The sequence below is a fragment of the Bombina bombina genome, chromosome 3 (assembly GCF_027579735.1).
Source record: "Bombina bombina isolate aBomBom1 chromosome 3, aBomBom1.pri, whole genome shotgun sequence".
NCBI classification, from domain to species: Eukaryota; Metazoa; Chordata; class Amphibia; order Anura; family Bombinatoridae; genus Bombina; species Bombina bombina.
Genome location: NC_069501.1, coordinates 120,759,623 through 120,784,050, shown reverse-complemented (window position 1 = coordinate 120,784,050; position 24,428 = coordinate 120,759,623). Strand labels below are relative to the sequence as shown.

Genomic DNA, 24,428 nt, shown 5'->3' with positions numbered 1-24,428 from the left:
TTGAAAAACAACTGCAGTTAACAACACGGGGCGGGAGCGGGTGGGAACCGCTACACTACAGAAAATGTTTCTCAGAAAAGTGGGAGAGAGGGGGGAGGGAAATAAAAATAAAATTAATCTAAGGGATCTGGGAGGGGGTTCGGTCTTTGGGGTGGGAAGCTACACTACAGAAAAAATAAAAAATAAATTTTTTTTGTAAACTGGGTACTGGCAGACAGCTGCCAGTACCCAAGATGGCTCCTAACAAGTTAAGAGGGGGAAGGTTAGAGAGCTGTTTGGGGGGTCCTACACAGCAGCATATGTAAATATGCCATTTTTTAATTTTTTTTTAAAAAGATAGCTTTTTAGTACTGGCAGACTTTCTGCCAGTACTTAAGATGAAAGGGACAATTGTGGGGTGGGGGAGGGAAGAGAGCTGTTTGGGAGGGATCAGGGGGTGTGATGTGTCAGGTGGGAGGCTGATCTCTACACTAAAGCTAAAATTAACCCTGCAAGCTCCCTACAAGCTACCTAATTAACCCCTTCACTGCTAGCCATAATACACATGTGAGGCGCAGCGGCATTTAGCGGCCTTCTTATTACCAAAAAGCAACACCAAGCCATATATGTCTGCTATTTATTAACAAAGTGGATCCCAGAGAAGAATTTACAACCATTTATGCCATAACTGCACAAGATGTTTGTAAATAATTTCAGTGAAAAACAAAGTTTATGGAAAAGTTTGTGAAAAAGTGAACAATTTTTTTTATTTGATCGCATTTGGCGGTGAAATGGTGGCATGAAATATACCAAAATGGGCCTAGATCAATACTTGGTGTTGTCTACTACACTAAAGCTAAAATTAACTCTACAAGCTTCCTAATTAACCCCTTCACTGCTGGGCATAATACACGTGTGGTGCGCCATATACACCAAGGCCATATATCTCTGCTATTTCTGAACAAAGGGGATCCAAGAGACGCATTTACAACCATTTGTGCCATAATTGCACAAGCTGTTTGTAAATAAATTCAGTGAGAAACCTAAAGTTTGTGAAAAACAGAATTTATGTTTACCTGATAAATTACTTTCTCCAACGGTGTGTCCGGTCCACGGCGTCATCCTTACTTGTGGGATATTCTCTTCCCCAACAGGAAATGGCAAAGAGCCCAGCAAAGCTGGTCACATGATCCCTCCTAGGCTCCGCCTACCCCAGTCATTCGACCGACGTTAAGGAGGAATATTTGCATAGGAGAAACCATATGGTACCGTGGTGACTGTAGTTAAAGAAAATAAATTATCAGACCTGATTAAAAAAACCAGGGCGGGCCGTGGACCGGACACACCGTTGGAGAAAGTAATTTATCAGTTAAACATAAATTCTGTTTTCTCCAACATAGGTGTGTCCGGTCCACGGCGTCATCCTTACTTGTGGGAACCAATACCAAAGCTTTAGGACACGGATGAAGGGAGGGAGCAAATCAGGTCACCTAAATGGAAGGCACCACGGCTTGCAAAACCTTTCTCCCAAAAATAGCCTCAGAAGAAGCAAAAGTATCAAACTTGTAAAATTTGGTAAAAGTGTGCAGTGAAGACCAAGTCGCTGCCCTACATATCTGATCAACAGAAGCCTCGTTCTTGAAGGCCCATGTGGAAGCCACAGCCCTAGTGGAATGAGCTGTGATTCTTTCGGGAGGCTGCCGTCCGGCAGTCTCGTAAGCCAATCTGATGATGCTTTTAATCCAAAAAGAGAGAGAGGTAGAAGTTGCTTTTTGACCTCTCCTTTTACCAGAATAAACAACAAACAAGGAAGATGTTTGTCTAAAATCCTTTGTAGCATCTAAATAGAATTTTAGAGCGCGAACAACATCCAAATTGTGCAACAAACGTTCCTTCTTTGAAACTGGTTTCGGACACAGAGAAGGTACGATAATCTCCTGGTTAATGTTTTTGTTAGAAACAACTTTTGGAAGAAAACCAGGTTTAGTACGTAAAACCACCTTATCTGCATGGAACACCAGATAAGGAGGAGAACACTGCAGAGCAGATAATTCTGAAACTCTTCTAGCAGAAGAAATTGCAACTAAAAACAAAACTTTCCAAGATAATAACTTAATATCAACGGAATGCAAGGGTTCAAACGGAACCCCCTGAAGAACTGAAAGAACTAAATTGAGACTCCAAGGAGGAGTCAAAGGTTTGTAAACAGGCTTAATTCTAACCAGAGCCTGAACAAAGGCTTGAACATCTGGCACAGCGGCCAGCTTTTTGTGAAGTAACACAGACAAGGCAGAAATCTGTCCCTTCAGGGAACTTGCAGATAATCCTTTTTCCAATCCTTCTTGAAGGAAGGATAGAATCCTAGGAATCTTAACCTTGTCCCAAGGGAATCCTTTAGATTCACACCAACAGATATATTTTTTCCAAATTTTGTGGTAAATCTTTCTAGTTACAGGCTTTCTGGCCTGAACAAGAGTATCGATAACAGAATCTGAGAATCCTCGCTTCGATAAGATCAAGCGTTCAATCTCCAAGCAGTCAGCTGGAGTGAAACCAGATTCGGATGTTCGAACGGACCCTGAACAAGAAGGTCTCGTCTCAAAGGTAGCTTCCAAGGAGGAGCCGATGACATATTCACCAGATCTGCGTACCAAGTCCTGCGTGGCCACGCAGGAGCTATCAAGATCACCGACGCCCTCTCCTGATTGATCCTGGCTACCAGCCTGGGGATGAGAGGAAACGGCGGGAACACATAAGCTAGTTTGAAGGTCCAAGGTGCTACTAGTGCATCCACTAGAGCCGCCTTGGGATCCCTGGATCTGGACCCGTAGCAAGGAACTTTGAAGTTCTGACGAGAGGCCATCAGATCCATGTCTGGAATGCCCCACAGCTGAGTGACTTGGGCAAAGATTTCCGGATGGAGTTCCCACTCCCCCGGATGTAATGTCTGACGACTCAGAAAATCCGCTTCCCAATTTTCCACTCCTGGGATGTGGATAGCAGACAGGTGGCAGGAGTGAGACTCCACCCATAGAATGATTTTGGTCACTTCTTCCATCGCCAGGGAATTCCTTGTTCCCCCCTGATGGTTGATGTACGCAACAGTTGTCATGTTGTCTGATTGAAACCGTATGAACTTGGCCCTCGCTAGCTGAGGCCAAGCCTTGAGAGCATTGAATATCGCTCTCAGTTCCAGAATATTTATCGGTAGAAGAGATTCTTCCCGAGACCAAAGACCCTGAGCTTTCAGGGATCCCCAGACCGCGCCCCAGCCCATCAGACTGGCATCGGTCGTGACAATGACCCACTCTGGTCTGCGGAATGTCATCCCTCGTGACAGGTTGTCCAGGGACAGCCACCAACGGAGTGAGTCTCTGGTCCTCTGATTTACTTGTATCTTCGGAGACAAGTCTGTATAGTCCCCATTCCACTGACTGAGCATGCACAGTTGTAATGGTCTTAGATGAATGCGTGCAAAAGGAACTATGTCCATTGCCGCTACCATCAACCCGATCACTTCCATGCACTGAGCTATGGAAGGAAGAGGAACGGAATGGAGTATCCGACAAGAGTCTAGAAGTTTTGTTTTTCTGGCCTCTGTCAGAAAAATCCTCATTTCTAAGGAGTCTATTATTGTTCCCAAGAAGGGAACCCTTGTTGACGGAGATAGAGAACTCTTTTCCACGTTCACTTTCCATCCGTGAGATCTGAGAAAGGCCAGGACAATGTCCGTGTGAGCCTTTGCTTGAGGAAGGGACGACGCTTGAATCAGAATGTCGTCCAAGTAAGGTACTACAGCAATGCCCCTTGGTCTTAGCACAGCTAGAAGGGACCCTAGTACCTTTGTGAAAATCCTTGGAGCAGTGGCTAATCCGAAAGGAAGCGCCACGAACTGGTAATGTTTGTCCAGGAATGCGAACCTCAGGAACCGATGATGTTCCTTGTGGATAGGAATATGTAGATACGCATCCTTTAAATCCACCGTGGTCATGAATTGACCTTCCTGGATGGAAGGAAGAATAGTTCGAATGGTTTCCATCTTGAACGATGGAACCTTGAGAAACTTGTTTAAGATCTTGAGATCTAAGATTGGTCTGAACGTTCCCTCTTTTTTGGGAACTATAAACAGATTGGAGTAGAACCCCATCCCTTGTTCTCTTAATGGAACGGGATGAATCACTCCCATTTTTAACAGGTCTTCTACACAATGTAAGAATGCCTGTCTTTTTATGTGGTCTGAAGACAACTGAGACCTGTGGAACCTCCCCCTTGGGGGAAGTCCCTTGAATTCCAGAAGATAACCTTGGGAGACTATTTCTAGCGCCCAAGGATCCAGAACATCTCTTGCCCAAGCCTGAGCGAAGAGAGAGAGTCTGCCCCCCACCAGATCCGGTCCCGGATCGGGGGCCAACATTTCATGCTGTCTTGGTAGCAGTGGCAGGTTTCTTGGCCTGCTTTCCCTTGTTCCAGCCTTGCATTGGTCTCCAAGCTGGCTTGGCTTGAGAAGTATTACCCTCTTGCTTAGAGGACGTAGCACTTTGGGCTGGTCCGTTTCTACGAAAGGGCCGAAAATTAGGTTTATTTTTTGCCTTGAAAGGCCGATCCTGAGGAAGGGCGTGGCCCTTACCCCCAGTGATATCAGAGATAATCTCTTTCAAGTCAGGGCCAAACAGCGTTTTCCCCTTGAAAGGAATGTTAAGTAGCTTGTTCTTGGAAGACGCATCAGCCGACCAAGATTTCAACCAAAGCGCTCTGCGCGCCACAATAGCAAACCCAGAATTCTTAGCCGCTAACCTAGCCAATTGCAAAGTGGCGTCTAGGGTGAAAGAATTAGCCAATTTGAGAGCATTGATTCTGTCCATAATCTCCTCATAAGGAGGAGAATCACTGTCGACCGCCTTTATCAGCTCATCGAACCAGAAACATGCGGCTGTAGCGACAGGGACAATGCATGAAATTGGTTGTAGAAGGTAACCCTGCTGAACAAACATCTTTTTAAGCAAACCTTCTAATTTTTTATCCATAGGATCTTTGAAAGCACAACTATCCTCTATGGGTATAGTGGTGCGTTTGTTTAAAGTGGAAACCGCTCCCTCGACCTTGGGGACTGTCTGCCATAAGTCCTTTCTGGGGTCGACCATAGGAAACAATTTTTTAAATATGGGGGGAGGGACGAAAGGAATACCGGGCCTTTCCCATTCTTTATTAACAATGTCCGCCACCCGCTTGGGTATAGGAAAAGCTTCTGGGAGCCCCGGCACCTCTAGGAACTTGTCCATTTTACATAGTTTCTCTGGGATGACCAACTTGTCACAATCATCCAGAGTGGATAATACCTCCTTAAGCAGAATGCGGAGATGTTCCAACTTAAATTTAAATGCAATCACATCAGGTTCAGCTTGTTGAGAAATGTTCCCTGAATCAGTAATTTCTCCCTCAGACAAAACCTCCCTGGCCCCATCAGACTGAGTTAGGGGCCCTTCAGAAATATTAATATCAGCGTCGTCATGCTCTTCAGTATCTAAAACAGAGCAGTCGCGCTTACGCTGATAAGTGTTCATTTTGGCTAAAATGTTTTTGACAGAATTATCCATTACAGCCGTTAATTGTTGCATAGTAAGGAGTATTGGCGCGCTAGATGTACTAGGGGCCTCCTGAGTGGGCAAGACTCGTGTAGTTAAACACTAAAAAACTCTAAGCCATCTCCGTGGAGATGTTGCCTGTACAACGGCAAAGAGAATGACTGGGGTAGGCGGAGCCTAGGAGGGATCATGTGACCAGCTTTGCTGGGCTCTTTGCCATTTCCTGTTGGGGAAGAGAATATCCCACAAGTAAGGATGACGCCGTGGACCGGACACACCTATGTTGGAGAAAAGTGAACAATTTTTTTTATTTCATCGCATTTGCAGTGAAATGGTGGCATGAAATATACCAAAATGTGCCTAGATCGATACTTTGTGTCTAAAAAAATATATACATGTTAAGGGATATTCAGGGATTCCTGAAAGATATCAGTGTCCCAATGTAACTAGCGCTAATTTTTTTTAAAAAACAAATGGTTTGGAAATAGCAAAGTGCTACTTGTATTTATGGCCCTATAACTTGCAAAAAAGCAAAGAACATGTAAACATTGGGTATTTCTAAACTCAGGACAAAGTTTAGAAACTATTTAGCATGGGTGTTTTTTGGTGGTTGTAGATGTGTAACGTGTAATAATGGCATCTTTAGAAAGTCCATTTAATGGCGAGAAAAATGGTATATAATATGTGTGGGTACAGTAAATGAGTAAGAGGAAAATTACAGCTAAACACAAACACAGCAAAAATGTAAAAACAGCCTTGGTCCCAAACGGACAGAAAATGGAAAAGTGCTATGGTCATCAAGGGGTTAAAGGGACACTAAACCCAAATTTTTTCTTTCATGATTTAGAAATAGCAACTTTCTAATTTACTCCTATTATCAAATTTTCTCTGTTCTCTATGCTATATTTATTTAAAAAGCAGGAATTTAAAGCTTAGGAGCCAGCTCATTTTAGGTTTAGCACCCTGGATAGCGCTTGCTTATTGGTGGCTACATTTAGAAAGCCAATAAGCAAGCATAATCCAAGTTCTCAACCAAAAATGGGCCGGCTCTAAAGCTTTACATTCCTGCTTTTGAAATAAAGATGGCAAGAGAACATCAAGGTGTTACTGTCCCTTTAAGCGGAATAAATGGTTTTTAATGGTGTTTATACAGCTAAAGAACAAACAAATTGCACAACTTTATTAAAAAATAAAAAAAAAAAAAGCAAATTTAGCAAACAATACTTCTGACACCAATAACCCATACAATTTTGGCTGGAGAATGCACTATACAAGTATTATCTAACACATAATTAGCACATTTCTATCCCACAATAAAACAATACCTGGAATGTTACATGAAGTGTGAAATAAATGATTACGGAGTTGCAGCACGAAGCAATGAACATTTCACAACTTAAACCAAGACATAAAAATAAGTTAACGTCAGAAATGTAATAGAGCAGGCTGCTAAACCAACTACAGTCACCTAACTGAAAAAAAAACTATGATCAAAGGGGCACAAAAAATAAAATTGAATAGGACAAGAACACCATCAAAATTTTCTTTTGTGAATCGGACAGGCAGGAATCTGGATCACTTCATGGCAGGAAATAGTTCTGCCATCTAGTGCTCTTGCAAAACTGCTGCCATATAGTGCTCCAGAAATGGTCCGGTTCCTTAGCATACATCCTTGCTTTTCAGCAAAGGATATCAAGAGAACGAAGAAAAATTATAAGACCTAAATTAGAAAGTCCATGAATCGTGAAAGAAAAAGGTTGGGTTTAACGTTCATAGTTTAGATCGGTGTTTGACAATGCTGTTCAAAATTTAGGAGCCAGTAAGAATATTTAGAAACCAGGAGCCAGACACTGTGATTTGTATATTGATATATGGAGAATAACACAAAGAGGTTAGGAGCCAGGGGTAAAATTCTAGGTGCCAGTGGCGCCCTGGCTCCTGTGTTTGTCAAGCCCTGGTTTAGATACAGCAGTATTTCTCAACTCCAGTCCTTAAGTACCCCTAACAGGCCAGATATTCATGATATCCTAACTAGAGCACAGGTACAATAATAAGCAGGTGGGTGAGAGCAGCTCAGTATCCATGGTTACTGAAACCTGATTATTTCACCGGTGCTCAAGAAAATCTGGCCTGCTAGGGCTACTTGAGGACTGGAGCTGAGAAACACTGAGATATAGCATTCAATTCTAAGAGACTTTTAAAGGGACATGATATATGAAAAATTATTTAGTGGTTCAGACAGACAAAAAAAAAAAGATTGCAATTTACTTCTTTTATTAAATTTGCTTTGCTCCCATGGGATTCTGTGTTGAAGAGATACCTAGGTAGGCAGCTGGAGCACTACATGGCAGGAAATAGTGCTGCCATCTAATGCTCTTGCAAATAGAGAACACTCTTGCAAAACTGCTGCCATCTAGTGCTCCAGAAATGGGCCCGCTCCTAAGCATATGTCCCTGCTTTTCAAGAAAATATAACAAGAGAATGAAAAAAAAGAAATAATCGAAGCAAATTAGAACATTTTTTTTAAATCGCATGTTCAATCTCAATCAGGAAAGAAATATTTGGGGTTTCATATCCCTTTAAATATACTTCTATTTTCATATTACTTCATTCTCTTGGGTTTCATTTGCTGAAAAGCATACTTAGATAGGCCCAGGAGCAGAAATCCATTAGTGGGAGCTAGCTGGTGATTGGTGGCTGCACATATATGCCTCTTGTCATTGGCTCACCAGATGTGTTAAGCTAGCTCCCAGTAGTGCATTGCTGGTCTCCAGTTGTTTAAAAGCAATAATGTAACAAATAAATTCACATTAAAGCATTTTCCTTTTGTACTTTTATATCTTTTTAATATGAAACCTTTTCCTCCAGCTAGAAATGAAACAAAATTATATATAAAAACAAACACTGAAGACGACAAAAAGCTATAATGGATGCTTCTCAGAGTGATAACCTTCTATGATAAACTCTACACTTAGTTGTGAAAATGACCTTCCATGTGTCTGCACTGCCATTTACATTTAAAACAGGGATGGAAAATTTAAAGACCCACGTTGGAATTCATGCAGGAAAGAATGAAAAATATGCCGTATAAAAGAAGGTTGACAAAGAATTAAAGCCATAAATGTTTAGTTACAGCTTCACATTTTGATGCAATAATCTTTGTTTTGCAGGTTAGTAAATCTCAATCAAAATCCCCATAAAATCTGGCTATACATAGGGATTCTTTCTCAGTCTTTTTGTGGCAGTGTGATAACGTGGTTTTGTCTGCGACAATGGTGATCTAGATTTCTATAAGGACCACTCTTGCACACAACTGTTCTGCAATTAGAGGGACATTGAACAGTAAACAAATCATTGTTTGAGCAATGAATTCAGAGCAAAGATTAGCCTGATAATAATTTGTACATGTATTTTTAAAAATGATATTAGTTGTTTAAATATAGAAAACAATAAGGGTAAAGTTAATGCCCATAAAACAGTGGGCGCTGCCATATTATAACTTAGGTTACCTTTTCTGCTGAGGCTAATTAGGAATGGTTATAAATGGCTTACTAGAGTGTGCAACCAATGACTGTGTGGAATATAGCTGTGTCTGCACTTCCATGTTTAATGTAAATTGGAAAGCCCACAATATTCAGAATTAAATTACAGAAAAGGTGAACAAAATAATTAATGAAAGTATATTGCAAGGTTGTTTTACTACATGTAATTAAAAAAATATTAATATCTTGAGATGTTTAATGTCTCTTTAAAAGAAGAAAAAAAAAGTAAGAGACGATTAATACGAAATATCTTAGGCCTAGATTTAGAGTTCGGCGGTAAAAGGGCTGTTAACGCTCCGCGGGTTTTTTTCTGGCCGCACCATAAATTTAACTCTGGTATCGAGAGTTCAAACAAATGCTGCGTTAGGCTCCAAAAAAGGAGCGTAGAGCATTTTTACCGCAAATGCAACTCTCGATACCAGAGTTGCTTACGGACGCGGCCGGCATCAAAAACGTGCTCGTGCACGATTCTCCCATAGGAAACAATGGGGCTGTTTGAGCTGAAAAAAAACCTAACACCTGCAAAAAAGCAGCGTTCAGCTCCTAACGCAGCCCCATTGTTTCCTATGGGGAAACACTTCCTACGTCTGCACCTAACACTCTAGCATGTACCCCGAGTCTAAACACCTCTAACCTTACACTTATTAACCCCTAATCTGCCGCCCCCGCTATCGCTGACCCCTGCATTACACTTTTAACCCCTAATCTGCCGCTCCGTAAACCGCCGCCACCTACGTTATCCCTATGTACCCCTAATCTGCTGCCCCTAACACCGCCGACCCCTGTATTATATCTATTAACCCCTAACTTGCCCCCCACAACGTCGCCGCAAGCTACTTAAAATAATTAACCCCTAATCTTCCGACCGCAAATCGCCGCCACCTACGTTATCCCTATGTACCCCTAATCTGCTACCCCTAACACCGCCGACCCCTATATTATATTTATTAACCCCTAATCTGCCCCCCACAACGTCGCCGACACCTACCTACACTTATTAACCCCTAATCTGCCGAGCGGACCTGAGCGCTACTATAATAAAGTTATTAACCCCTAATCCGCCTCACTAACCCTATCATAAATAGTATTAACCCCTAATCTGCCCTCCCTAACATCGCCGACACCTAACTTCAATTATTAACCCCTAATCTGCCGACCGGAGCTCACCGCTATTCTAATAAATGTATTAACCCCTAAAGCTAAGTCTAACCCTAACACTAACACCCCCCTAACTTAAATATAATTTTTATCTAACGAAATAAATTAACTCTTATTAAATAAATAATTCCTATTTAAAGCTAAATACTTACCTGTAAAATACATCCTAATATAGCTACAATATAAATTATAATTATATTATAGCTATTTTAGGATTAATATTTATTTTACAGGCAACTTTGTAATTATTTTAACCAGGTACAATAGCTATTAAATAGTTAAGAACTATTTAATAGTTACCTAGTTAAAATAATTACAAATTTACCTGTAAAATAAATCCTAACCTAAGATATAATTAAACCTAACACTACCCTATCAATAAAATAATTAAATAAACTACCTACAATTACCTACAATTAACCTAACACTACACTATCAATAAATTAATTAAATACAATTGCTACAAATAAATAAAATTAAATAAACTATCTAAAGTACAAAAAATAAAAAAGAACTAAGTTACAGAAAATAATAAAATATTTACAAACATAAGAAAAATATTACAACAATTTTAAACTAATTACACCTACTCTAAGCCCCCTAATAAAATAACAAAGCCCCCCAAAATAAAAAATTCCCTACCCTATTCTAAAATACAAATATTACAAGCTCTTTTACCTTACCAGCCCTGAACAGGGCCCTTTGCGGGGCATGCCCCAAGAATTTCAGCTCTTTTGCCTGTAAAAAAAAACATACAATACCCCCCCCCCAACATTACAACCCACCACCCACATACCCCTAATCTAACCCAAACCCCCCTTAAATAAACCTAACACTACCCCCCTGATGATCTTCCTACCTTGTCTTCACCATGCCAGGTTCACCGATCCGTCCTGGCTCCAAGATCTTCATCCACCCCAAGCGGGGGCTAGACATCCACTGAAGAAGTCCAGAAGAGGGTCCAAAGTCTTCCTCCTATCCGGCAAGAAGAGGACATCCGGACCGGCAAACATCTTCTCCAAGCGGCATCTTCTATCTTCTTCCATCCGATGACGACCGGCTCCATCTTGAAGACGTCCAGCGCGGATCCATCCTCTTCTTCCGACGACTAGACGACGAATGACGGTTCCTTTAAGGGACGTCATCCAAGATGGCGTCCCTCGAATTCCGATTGGCTGATAGGATTCTATCAGCCAATCGGAATTAAGGTAGGAATTTTCTGATTGGCTGATGGAATCAGCCAATCAGAATATAGTTCAATCCGATTGGCTGATCCAATCAGCCAATCAGATTGAGCTCGCATTCTATTGGCTGTTCCGATCAGCCAATAGAATGCGAGCTCAATCTGATTGGCTGATTGGATCAGCCAATCGGATTGAACTATATTCTGATTGGCTGATTCCATCAGCCAATCAGAAAATTCCTACCTTAATTCCGATTGGCTGATAGAATCCTATCAGCCAATCGGAATTCGAGGGACGCCATCTTGGATGACGTCCCTTAAAGGAACCGTCATTCGTCGTCTAGTCGTCGGAAGAAGAGGATGGATCCGCGCTGGACGTCTTCAAGATGGAGCCGGTCGTCATCGGATGGAAGAAGATAGAAGATGCCGCTTGGAGAAGATGTTTGCCGGTCCGGATGTCCTCTTCTTGCCGGATAGGAGGAAGACTTTGGACCCTCTTCTGGACTTCTTCAGTGGATGTCTAGCCCCCGCTTGGGGTGGATGAAGATCTTGGAGCCAGGACGGATCGGTGAACCTGGCATGGTGAAGACAAGGTAGGAAGATCATCAGGGGGGTAGTGTTAGGTTTATTTAAGGGGGGTTTGGGTTAGATTAGGGGTATGTGGGTGGTGGGTTGTAATGTTGGGGGGGGGGTATTGTATGTTTTTTTTTACAGGCAAAAGAGCTGAAATTCTTGGGGCATGCCCCGCAAAGGGCCCTGTTCAGGGCTGGTAAGGTAAAAGAGCTTGTAATATTTGTATTTTAGAATAGGGTAGGGAATTTTTTATTTTGGGGGGCTTTGTTATTTTATTAGGGGGCTTAGAGTAGGTGTAATTAGTTTAAAATTGTTGTAATATTTTTCTTATGTTTGTAAATATTTTATTATTTTCTGTAACTTAGTTCTTTTTTATTTTTTGTACTTTAGATAGTTTATTTAATTTTATTTATTTGTAGCAATTGTGTTTAATTAATTTATTGATAGTGTAGTGTTAGGTTAATTGTAGGTAATTGTAGGTAGTTTATTTAATTATTTTATTGATAGGGTAGTGTTAGGTTTAATTATATCTTAGGTTAGGATTTATTTTACAGGTAAATTTGTAATTATTTTAACTAGGTAACTATTAAATAGTTCTTAACTATTTAATAGCTATTGTACCTGGTTAAAATAATTACAAAGTTGCCTGTAAAATAAATATTAATCCTAAAATAGCTATACTATAATTATAATTTATATTGTAGCTATATTAGGATTTATTTTACAGGTAAGTATTTAGCTTTAAATAGGAATTATTTATTTAATAAGAGTTAATTTATTTCGTTAGATAAAAATTATATTTAACTTAGGGGGGTGTTAGTGTTAGGGTTAGACTTAGCTTTAGGGGTTAATACATTTATTAGAATAGCGGTGAGCTCCGGTCGGCAGATTAGGGGTTAATAATTGAAGTTAGGTGTCGGCGATGTTAGGGAGGGCAGATTAGGGGTTAATACTATTTATGATAGGGTTAGTGAGGCGGATTAGGGGTTAATAACTTTATTATAGTAGCGCTCAGGTCCGCTCGGCAGATTAGGGGTTAATAAGTGTAGGTAGGTGTCGGCGACGTTGTGGGGGGCAGATTAGGGGTTAATAAATATAATATAGGGGTCGGCGATGTTAGGGGTAGCAGATTAGGGGTACATAGGGATAACGTAGGTGGCGGCGATTTGCGGTCGGAAGATTAGGGGTTAATTATTTTAAGTAGCTTGCGGCGACGTTGTGGGGGGCAAGTTAGGGGTTAATAGATATAATACAGGGGTCGGCGGTGTTAGGGGCAGCAGATTAGGGGTACATAAGTATAACGTAGGTGGCGGTCGGCAGATTAGGGGTTAAAAATTTTAATCGAGTGGCGGCGATGTGGGGGGACCTCGGTTTAGGGGTACATAGGTAGTTTATGGGTGTTAGTGTACTTTAGGGTACAGTAGTTAAGAGCTTTAGAAACCGGCGTTAGCCAGAAAGCTCTTAACTCCTGCTATTTTCAGGCGGCTGGAATCTTGTCGTTAGAGCTCTAACGCTCACTGCAGAAACGACTCTAAATACCAGCGTTAGAAAGATCCCATTGAAAAGATAGGCTACGCAAATGGCGTAGGGGGATCTGCGGTATGGAAAAGTCGCGGCTGAAAAGTGAGCGTTAGACCCTTTAATCACTGACTCCAAATACCAGCGGGCGGCCAAAACCAGCGTTAGGAGCCTCTAACGCTGGTTTTGACGGCTACCGCCGAACTCTAAATCTAGGCCTTAGTGTTGGAAGTGAAAAACACTGAAATTTCTCTAAATTTAGTATACAGAGGAGCAGACTTTTATTCTACAGCTTTTGAGTCCTGTATGCCCATAATGCCCACACTATTTTTTAAAATAATTTAAACACAGTTTGTCTAACCTACAGGTATGGGGCTAACAATTTGGCTCTTTATCCCATTTTATCTTGTATGCCGTTACTTCTGCAAAATAAATACTATATCTATTGTTATCAGGGAAGAAATCTGAAGGACGGTGATGTTATAATAATACTGTTTACTGGAGGAGGAATAGGCAACAGAAGGGGATCCTGCTTGTGTGTCTGTAATACCAGGATAATATTGGCCCTTGTGCAACCCAAAAAAGCCATATATCCAGCAAAGCATTGCTCGTTTGTTACTGTAGTATGTAACTAATTTACATATATTTCATTATGATCATTGGCATTTCTAAAATGCAGTATCAGTTAAAACGCCATAAAAATCCAGTCTTCTATCAGACCTCCCAACTTTCCCTAATTCTGAGCTCTGTCCCGCTATCACCCTGAGACAGAAATATGTCCCAATTTGCAGAATTGTCCCTTAACCTCACACACCCAGATCACCAGACACTCCCATGATCTGCACCCAAAAGAGGGCAACAACTCCCCTCATTCTCCTGTGTCCCTAATACCTAGCCTCAAATGTTGTGAGTTATGCTCATATGAAAAAGATAGCCGCCCCTTATTTAAACCTTAAGCTGCATCTCCCATTGCTAGTTTTCATGTTCCAAAATACTGTGTGCAAATCATTTGACAGTCTTTGAAAGGGAAATGTATCACAAAGAAGCACATTACATAGCACGTTAGCCACAGGCAAAATAGCAAGTCATTAGGTGACTTCTTAATAAATTAAGCAAATTCTTTGATCTCTGACAAAACCGTGTGAAACACATTAGGCTTAGATACAAGGAGTGCTGTGACCATTTTTTCTCCGACTTAAAGCCAGTTTTTACATGTTGGAAATAATGTCCCTGGTTCCACCACAGATTGAGAGTCATTTTATACTTTGCCTGCAGAGCTCATAGCATATAGTAGTCACAAGCAGGGTAATTGCCAAAGGTTTAAAAACAAACAATGTATGCATCAACTCACCCACCAATAGTAATAATTCAATTTGTTCTAGATTAGAACACAGCCATTTTAGTACATGCGCTCTCTCTTTTTATTTAAGGGGTACAATTACATAGGAATACGTATTAATTTCATATACCACTAAAAGTATCATTATAGTTTGAATAGAGCATGCAAATTTTAGACTAGCGACCCTACACCACTAGATGTTTAAGTCAACAGCAGTTTTTGCTGAGGACCAGCAGAAATGTTTGGGTCTAGAGTTCTATTTCTACTGTGTGTTCAACCACTTTATGGGGTTAAACATATACAGGTGCAGGGCCATGTGTTGAAGTAAAAGGGTTTCTGCACTCCATACAATCCAAAAAAGACTTTATTAAATCCAAAAGTTAAAATTACATGGAGGAAGACCGCCACAACTTACGCGTTTTGCGCCTATTGCAGATGCTTACTCATAAGATAGCATGACTAACAACCAAGCCTCTAATTGAACAAGAAGCAGTCAATCACAAAAAAGATCAATTAAAAGGGGAGACTTGTAACATTGAACAACTGTACATTGAAAATTGATACTATGGTAACAATTTTCATTAAATTAATAGACTCACAAATTATTATGTTTTATATAAAAGTATATAACAAACGAAACAATTCATGCAGCTATATTTAATGAATAGGGAATGGAATATTAGTTATTTTGTTGAGACATGATTTTGAACAATTCAAAACTTGGTATTGATTAAATAAAGATACATGAATTGTTTCCTTTGCTATATTCTATTATTATATAAAAAAATAAAAGTCTTTATTAATTTACTGAAAATTGTTACCATAGTATCAACTTTCAATGAACACTTGTTGAATGTTACAAGTCTCCCCTTATCTTTGATATTTTTGAAAATATTTTGAATCAACAGTACACTGTTGCGAGGATTGCACTTTTTAAAAAGTATTTTAATAAATTCTGTGATTGCTCCTTGTTCAAAAAGAGGCTTCGCTGTTAATCATGCTATCTATGAGTAAGCGCCTGCAATAGGTGCAAAACGTGTAAGCTGTGGCTGTCATCCTCCACATAATGTTTACATTTCAGCTCAATAAAATCTTTTTTGGATTTTATTGAGTGCAGCAAACATTCTTCCTTCTCGGATGTCTATTGGGTCCGGTTCATCAGGCTGCCTGCACCCAGGCTCGTGTGTGTTGATAAGTGACCAGACACTCATGCACTGCATTTTACACTAGCCTAAGGATTTTGCAGCAGCGTTTATTGTATGTTGCAGGGTCATCTGTTGTGTGTCTTGATTAGAACATATTTTTCCATTATAATGGCCATTTAATTACGGTGTAATCAGTGTGATACTGCTTTTTGGGTAACAAATTAGTGTCCGCTGTGTTGCTATGGGCCACTGAAACATGAAAACAAGTACATTAAATAAAACCTTCATATATAAAAGTTATGTGTAGTAAATATTTCTTAAAAGAATATAAAGATGGAGAGACGTATGGCAACGAAAAAGAAAAAAAAGCTAAGTAATATAAAAAAAACTAATACAATATTCGCTGTTCTTTCAGTTCTAGCTAAACTTTACAGCTCTTCAAGTGGCAAAATCCAAAGAAATTGGAGCAGAAGAGTCTCTCACGTGGAGAAACAGTATATTAGTGTAGCATTCTATAGAAGGTTATTGCTATAGTGGCGCTTATATAATAGTAAAAAGGCACTTCAAGGGATTCCTTCCATTTAGTATATACAGGAAACTCTTCCTTCCTTGTTGATAACAGCAATATAGAAAGAAAAAAAAAAAAAAAAAAAACAACAATAACAGTGAAGAGATTCAGGGCTCGTTTCCATTGAGCCGTTAAAAATTGAGCCGGCAGCTAAAAGCAAATTACGGCTTCATTTTAGTACCAGGTTTCCATTGAAAAAGTTTTTCCTTTGCGTGCGGTCGCTCTTTCGTGTAGGTGTAAAATAGAATTGTGCTAACGCTTCCACCCGATGCCAGATTTCTAAAACTATAGTAATCCTATCTAACACGGCGCTGCATACAAGTGTATATTTTACCCGTCGCTCACTGTTAAAATAAAATACCTAACTCTTGCGAAATATCTACCTCACAACCGCAACCCCCCCACCGCAATAACTAATGTATTAACCCCTAATCCGCCAACCTCATATCACAAAGTATCTATTTAAACTATTAACCCCTATTCCACCATGCCCCATATCGCAAAGTATCTATTTAAAATATTGACCCCTAATCCGCCATGTTCCCATATCGCAAAGTATCTATTTAAACTATCAACCCCTAATCCACCATGCCCCCATATCGCCAAGTATCTATTTAAACTATTAACCCCTAATCCACCATGCCCCCACAACGCAAATAACTAATCACTAAGCCCCATAATCTTACACCCCTTAAATTAACCCCATTACATAAATTAAAACAATCCTAAATTTTAATTAAAATAATAAATCCTAAATTACAATTAAAATAAAAAAACCTAACATTACTTTAAAAAAAATAAAGTTTAAATTAATCTAATTTTTTTTTTAAAAATGTCTAACATTACATAAAATAATAAACCAAATGATCAAAAATAAAAAAATATACCTAATCCCTATGAAAATAAAAAAGCCCCCCAAAATAAAAAACACCCCCTAATCTAATACTAAACTACCAATAGCCCTTAAAATGGCATTTGCATTGCCCTAAGTTAAACAGCTCTTTTACCTTTAAAAAAAAACTAAGTTTCCACATTACAGTAAAACTCCCCAACCACCAAACTCCCCAAAATAAAAAAAAAACCTAACCCTAAAAAAATCCTAAACTACCAATTGCCCCTAAATGGGGCATTTGTATGGGCATTGCCCTTAAAAGGGCATTCAGCTCTTTTACTGCCCATTAAATCCCTAATCTAAAAAATAAAAAAAAAATTAAGAAAAAGCATAAGACTAACCCCCAGATAGGTAGTCACGATTCCTAAATTCCAGCGGTGAAGTCTTCTTCCAAGCGGCGACCTCTTCTATCTTTATCCAGGACCGCGGAACTGAAGGACAGCGACCGCGGAACTGAAGGACGGCGACCGCGGAACTGAAGGACGGCGACCGCAGAACTGAAGGACGGCGACCGCAGAACTGAAGGACGGCGACCGCAGAACTGAAGGACGGCGACCGCAGAACTGAAGGACGGCGACCGCAGAACTGAAGGACGGCGACCGCAGAACTGAAGGACGGCGACCGCAGAACTGAAGGACGGCGACCGCAGAACTGAAGGACGGCGACTGCAGAACTGAAGGACGGCGACCGCAGAACTGAAGGACGGCGACCGCAGAACTGAAGGACGGCGACCGCAGAACTGAAGGACGGCGACCGCAGAACTGAAGACTGGCGACCGCGGAACTGAAGACCGGCGACCGCGGAACTGAAGACTGGCGACCGCGGAGCCAAGGAGCGTGGAGGACCCTCTCGGTACGATCACCACCGTACACTGAATATTGAATGCAAGTTAAGCGTTTAAATATGGCGTACCTTGCATTCCTATTGGCTGATTTGATTCTTCAAATTCAAATCAGCCAAAAGGATGAGTGTTACTGAAATCCTATTGGCTGATTTGAACAGCCCATACAAATGCCCCTTTAGGGGCAATGGGTAGTTTAGGATTTTTTTAGTGTTAGCTTTTTTATTTTTGGGGGTTTGGTGGGTGGGGTTTTTTTATGGTTAGGGGGAACTTAGGGCAATGCTTTACAAAAGGTCCTTTTAAGGGCTATTGGCAGGGCCATCTTTAATATTGACTGGACCCTGGGCAAACATTTTCTTGCGCCTATAGTCAGCCCTACCCAGAAACAATCCCCACCACCAGAGCAGTTACCTTGTAACAGTGGTAACCCCAGCAGGACCTTTTCTGATGCAATGGGATTGGCTGGATGCCGAGTTAGGGCTTAGCATTCAGTGCTGCACAGTGCACATCTAAAACAGCACATGGCACTAGCTTGGTCTGGCACAGTTTCTCACAAATAAATATAAGCAGATATCTTTTGACTGTGACAGTATTAGGACTGTGTGTGTGTGTCCTGTCACATGACATCAGGACTCTTAGGCCCCTCAACAAAGACTGGGCCCTGGGCAGCTGCCCCTTTTGCCCTGTGCTAAAGACGGCCCTGGCTATTGGTAGTTTAGTATTAGATTAGGGGTGTTTTTATTTTGGGGGGACTTTTTTATTTTCATAGGGATTAGGTTTAATTATTTTTTTTATAATTTGGTTTATTATTTTATGTAATGTTAGACTTTTTTTATTTTTTGTAATTTTCGATTAATTTAAACTTTAATTTAGTTTTTAAATTTAGTTTTTCATTTTAATTGTAATTTAGGATTTATTATTTAAATTGTAATTTAGGATTATTTTAATTTATGTAATGGGGTTAATTTAGGGGTGTTAGGTTATGGGGCTTAGTGATTAGATATTTGCGTTGTGGGGGCTTTGTGGATTAGGGGTTAATAGTTTAAATAGATACTTTGCGATATGGTGGCATGGCGGATTAGGGGTTAATAGTTAGATAATTTGCGATATGGGAGTTGGCAGATTAGGGGTTAATGGTTTAAATAGATACAATGCGATATGGGGGCATGGCAGTTTAGGGGTTAATGGTTTAAATAGATACTATGCGATATGGGGGCATGGCGGTTTAGGGGTTAATGGTTTAAATAGATACAATGCGATATGGGGGCATGGCGGTTTAGGGGTTAATGGTTTAAATAGATACTATGCGATATGGGGGCATGGCGATTTAGGGGTTAATAGATTAAATAGCTAGATTGCGTTGTGGGGCATGGCGGCTTTGGGGTTTATAGATTTATTTTAAGTTGCAATGTGGGGGGGGGGGGGATGGCGGATAGAGTGGTTTTGACATGTCGAATTAGATTTCAATAGGAAAAAGGTCTCAAAAAGCACATTTTTCCTATTTTACACCTAGTTGAACTGGGTGTAATTTTTGTTAATGTATCGGCAGCCTCTGACAGTGTATTAACGGTTTGCGCGGACATTGGAAACCTGGTATTATTAAAAGATTAGCAGCTTCTGATACTTTGTATGGGACACGAAAATGTTTTCGTCAGCCGGAGTCCGGTTTCCAAAACTGAGTTATAACGGGCCATTGGAAGCAGTCGGTGAACAATATTGCTTCCGACAGCTTATTTAACAGTTTGCGAGTGTACGCAAACCTAATTACGGCTCAATGGAAACGAGCCCTAAATTGTAAAACATTCACAGCCATTGGTGATGGTACGCAGTTTAACAATTCCTGATGAAGGCAGGATTTTTGCAGAAACGCGTAGCATAGCTGAATATTTTAAAGAAAATGTATCAATGGTGTGAACATGTGTGCCAAAAACTCATTTGCAGCACATAACCAGTATGAACTGAACTAAATTACAACTTTTTATCGAAACACAACAGTAAATCTGCTGCTCCCAAAAACTGCAGATAAAGACCACACTTAGCGATAAATGTGGACGAGCGACTTTACATTAATTTATAGTTATTGCCCTAACAATATTGCACATTTCTGCAAACATACAATTTTATATGCTTGACAATTTGCTCTCATTAGTTTTAATTTTAATTTCATGGTTTGTATATTTGTACCAAAGCTATAACTTCTAAATATCTTAACTAAAAAAAATCCTGTTTGCTGTGTATGGATCTGAATTAAAGCAGCATAAAATAGAGTAGAATTGCATAATTAGCAAGTGCATAGTAAAAAGACAATGCAAAAACACTGAATTTCCAATACGTAGTAGATTTTATTCTGACAAACATGTTTTTTTCCCCCATTTGCTGGCCCGCTATATCATGTGACGGCCATCAGTCAATCACAGACTAGTATACGTATGCACTGTAAACTTGTCCACATGCTCAGTAGGAGCTAGTGCCTCAGAAAGTGTGCAACATTTGATAATGGGAGTAAATTGGAAAGTCTCTTAAAACTGCTGATCTATCTGAATCATGAAAGTTTAATAAAACAATACCTAAAAAGCTATACTATTTCTCTTTTAGAGTATTTAAAGGGACAGTCTACACCAAAATTGTTATTATTTAAAAAGATAGATACCGCCTTTACTACCCATTCCCCAGATTTGCACAACCAACATTGTTATATTAAAGGGACAGTTTACACCAGAATGTTTATTGTTTAAAAATATAAATAATACTGTTATTACCCATTCCCCAGTTTTGCATAACCAACAGTTATATTAATACACTTTTTACCTTTTTGATTACCTTTTATCTAAGCATTTGCAGACTGCCCCCTCATTTCAGTTCTTTTGACAGACTTGCATTTTAGCCAATCAGTGCTGATTCCTAGGTAACTCCATGGGCGTGAGCACAATGGTATCTATATGTCACACGTGAGCTAATGCCCTCTAATTGTGAAAAAAATGTCAAAATGCAGTCAGATAAGAGGTGGTCTCCAAGGGCTAAGAAATTAGAATATGAGCCTCCTAGGTTTAGCTTTTAACTATAAATACCAAGAGAACAAAGTAAAATTGATGATAAAAGTAAATTAGAACGTTTAAAATGACATGCCCTATCTGAATCATGAAAGTTTATTTTTGACTAGACTGTCCCTTTAATATACTTTATAACATTTAAACCTCTACATGTCTGCTGGTTTTAAAGCCACTACAGGACGCCTCTTATCACATGCTTTCTTATTTGCTTTTCACAACAGGAGACTGCTAGTTCCTGTGGGTCATATAGATAACATTGTGATCACGCCAGTGGAATTATTTAAGAGTCAGCACAACACAGCACTAATTGGCTAAAATGAAAGTCAATAGATAATAAATAAAGAGTCATGTGATCAGGGGGCTGTCAGAAGATGCTTAGACACAAGGTAATCACAGAGGTAAAAATGAAATGAATATAACTGTTGGTTATGCAAAACTGAGGAATGGGCAATTAAGGGATTATCTATCTTTTAAAACAATAGCAATTCTGGTGCTGGCCAGTTCTGATCCTAAAATCCTAGGAACTCTCCTCCTCACTCTTTCCTGCTGTTCTTCTGAAACAAGAGCCTTCTTTGCCCTTTACTGCGGGAAACATAAATCACAGGCGAAATGTAAAAGAGTCAAATCTGTCTCACCATCCAACCAGAGGCGAAAAGAAAATGTTACTATTGTTTTGCGAACAATAGAGGGCACATTATGATAAATATTTGCAGGGTGCAAATGTTGTTGCACTAATTAGGATTTACAAGTCAATGCAAAAATAGGGAATTTCCATACAATATATGCACTATATCCAAGGATGTAAAGGTGATTTCCCTCACCTATTAATTCATGCCCTCTTTGTGGTGCAATTCTTTTTTATAATATTACATCGAATGTGTGCCCTTTTTTAGGTGCAGAATGGTGCCAGTTACGTGAACATATAAAATAATTAACTAAAATATTGGCGTTCTTGCACCAGATTAAACATAAGGATATAACATTTTTACCGTGCCACTTTACTCTCTACATTAGCTTTTTATGTGCCACGATAGCGAAAATAATTATTGTTAGAGCATCCAATTTTAGCACTATAAACCCAGCAAATCTATCTAAGATTAAAGGGACAGTCTATACCAGAATTGTTATTGTTTTAAAAGATAGATAATCCCGTTATTACCCATCATCCAGTTTTGCATAACCAACACAGTTATAATATACTTTTAACCTCTGTGATTATCTTGTCTCTAAGCCTCTGCAAACTGCCCCTTTTTTCAGTTCTTTTGACAGACTTGCAGTCTAGCCAATCAGTGCCTGCTCCCAGATTACTTCACGTGCACGAGCACAGTGTTATCTATATGAAATATATGAACTAACACCCTCTAGTGGTGAAAAACTGTTAAAATGCAATCTGAAAGAGGTGGGCTTCAAGGTATGATAAATTAGCATATAAACCTCCTAGGTTAAGCTTTCAACTAAGAATACCAAGAGAACAAAGCAAAATTGGTGATAAAAGTAAATTGGAAAATTGTTTAAAATTACATGCTCTATCTGAATCATGAAAGTTTATTTTGGCCTAGACTGTCCCTTTAAGAACTATTCGGGAGACGCATATAACTGATGGCCCAAGCAGAGACTTCTGAGCCAATCAGCAGTGTGAATCTCACAGCTTGGTGTTGTGACTAGTACTACCGATTGGATCAGTGGCAGTTTAGGCTTGTGACCAGCAGTTCTCTGCAGCTCCATGGGGTACTTTAACTATGTGTTTAAACCACGCAAAGGGTAGAGAGTAGTACAAATGACAGCAAATATTTTTCTCACTATAATGGTCCTTTAACAAAGAGTGACCTTCTATATAACAATACATTATTATCCCTAATTAGTATGTACTCTTATGTGAGCTTCCATTGCTGCAATTGTTTTTCTAAATAGGTTCTTTTTTTTCTTCTTGTTTTTTAAAGGATAATTATTATTGAAAGTGGATACATAGTGTTTGATAACCCCAAAACTGTAATAAAAATGAACAGTTGGTTGACTAATGAAAAGTACTTCACTACTGAACTCATGTTAAACTTTACATCAATGCATCAGAAATAAACAAAAAAACTGACAGGACTATCACACTGGGACTATTGGAGATTCAAACATGACAAACTGTTTAATCAAAACACTAACAGCTTTCCCAAATTCTTTAAATAGTAAGATGAAATAGAATATTTCCCTAACAAATGCCTAACACTTTTTTTTTTTAAAGTTTTATTATATATATATATATATATATATATATATATATATATATATATATATATATATACACACACACATATATACACACACACACACACACACACATATATACACACATACATATAAAATACAGAAAATCCATCTATATACAAAAACACACTTTTTCATATTATAAACAATAATACAGTTCAAAAAACATATGCTAGTACTCAATTAGAGATAATCCAAAATTCTACTATCACAACTGTATATTACAAGCAACTGAATAGCGTTATGTGCCAACAATAACTACATGAAGCCATGTAAAACAAATAACAACAAAAGCCGTCATTAATATTCTAACAAAATGAAAATACTGTTAGTACAAACCTTAGCCAACATGTGAGATAATTCAAGAGAATTACTGTCATGAAATGCTTCAACACTCAGGAACCATGCACTGTACTATAGAGAAAGAACGCGGTTTGTTAAACAATGGAACCCTCAGCTGTAGCATAATCGCTTTCCAAGAATTTCAGGCGTGATATCTTAGTTACCTTAGGGTTTAATGCGAATCCTTTGCAATATGATAAGTATACCAGCAAGGCAGATGCATGGCAAAAGGAGAGCAGTCTTTTCAGTACGATCCTTCCAGCTAAGGAAAGGTGCGGCAGGCAAGATAAAACTTGAACGTGCCTGTAGCAAGCTCTCCGCAAATTGCAGGTTATAAATACAAGAACATTCTTCCATTCAAAAGCCCTATTAATGCTTCCAAATATTGCTGTTTAAAGAATAAGACCGGAATCTGTTTCTCTCTTTTCCTCCCTTGAAAGAAATGTTGAGACGGTGAAAA

General features: G+C 39.4%; 1 protein-coding gene across 4 annotated transcripts in view; it reads right to left on the bottom strand.

The window, feature by feature from the left end:
• Positions 1–24,428, bottom strand: part of TIAM1 (TIAM Rac1 associated GEF 1) — an 873,661-nt gene that overhangs the window by 75,841 nt on the left and 773,392 nt on the right. The window contains exon 1 of one of the 4 annotated variants that reach the window (XM_053705980.1): positions 23,966–24,040. The exons of the other annotated variants lie outside the window; for them this stretch is intronic. Within the exon in view, the coding sequence (XP_053561955.1) occupies positions 23,966–23,977 (12 nt within the window). The 5' untranslated portion in view covers positions 23,978–24,040. Of the gene's footprint in view, positions 1–23,965; positions 24,041–24,428 lie in introns of those variants that run through there. 4 annotated transcript variants of the gene reach the window in all.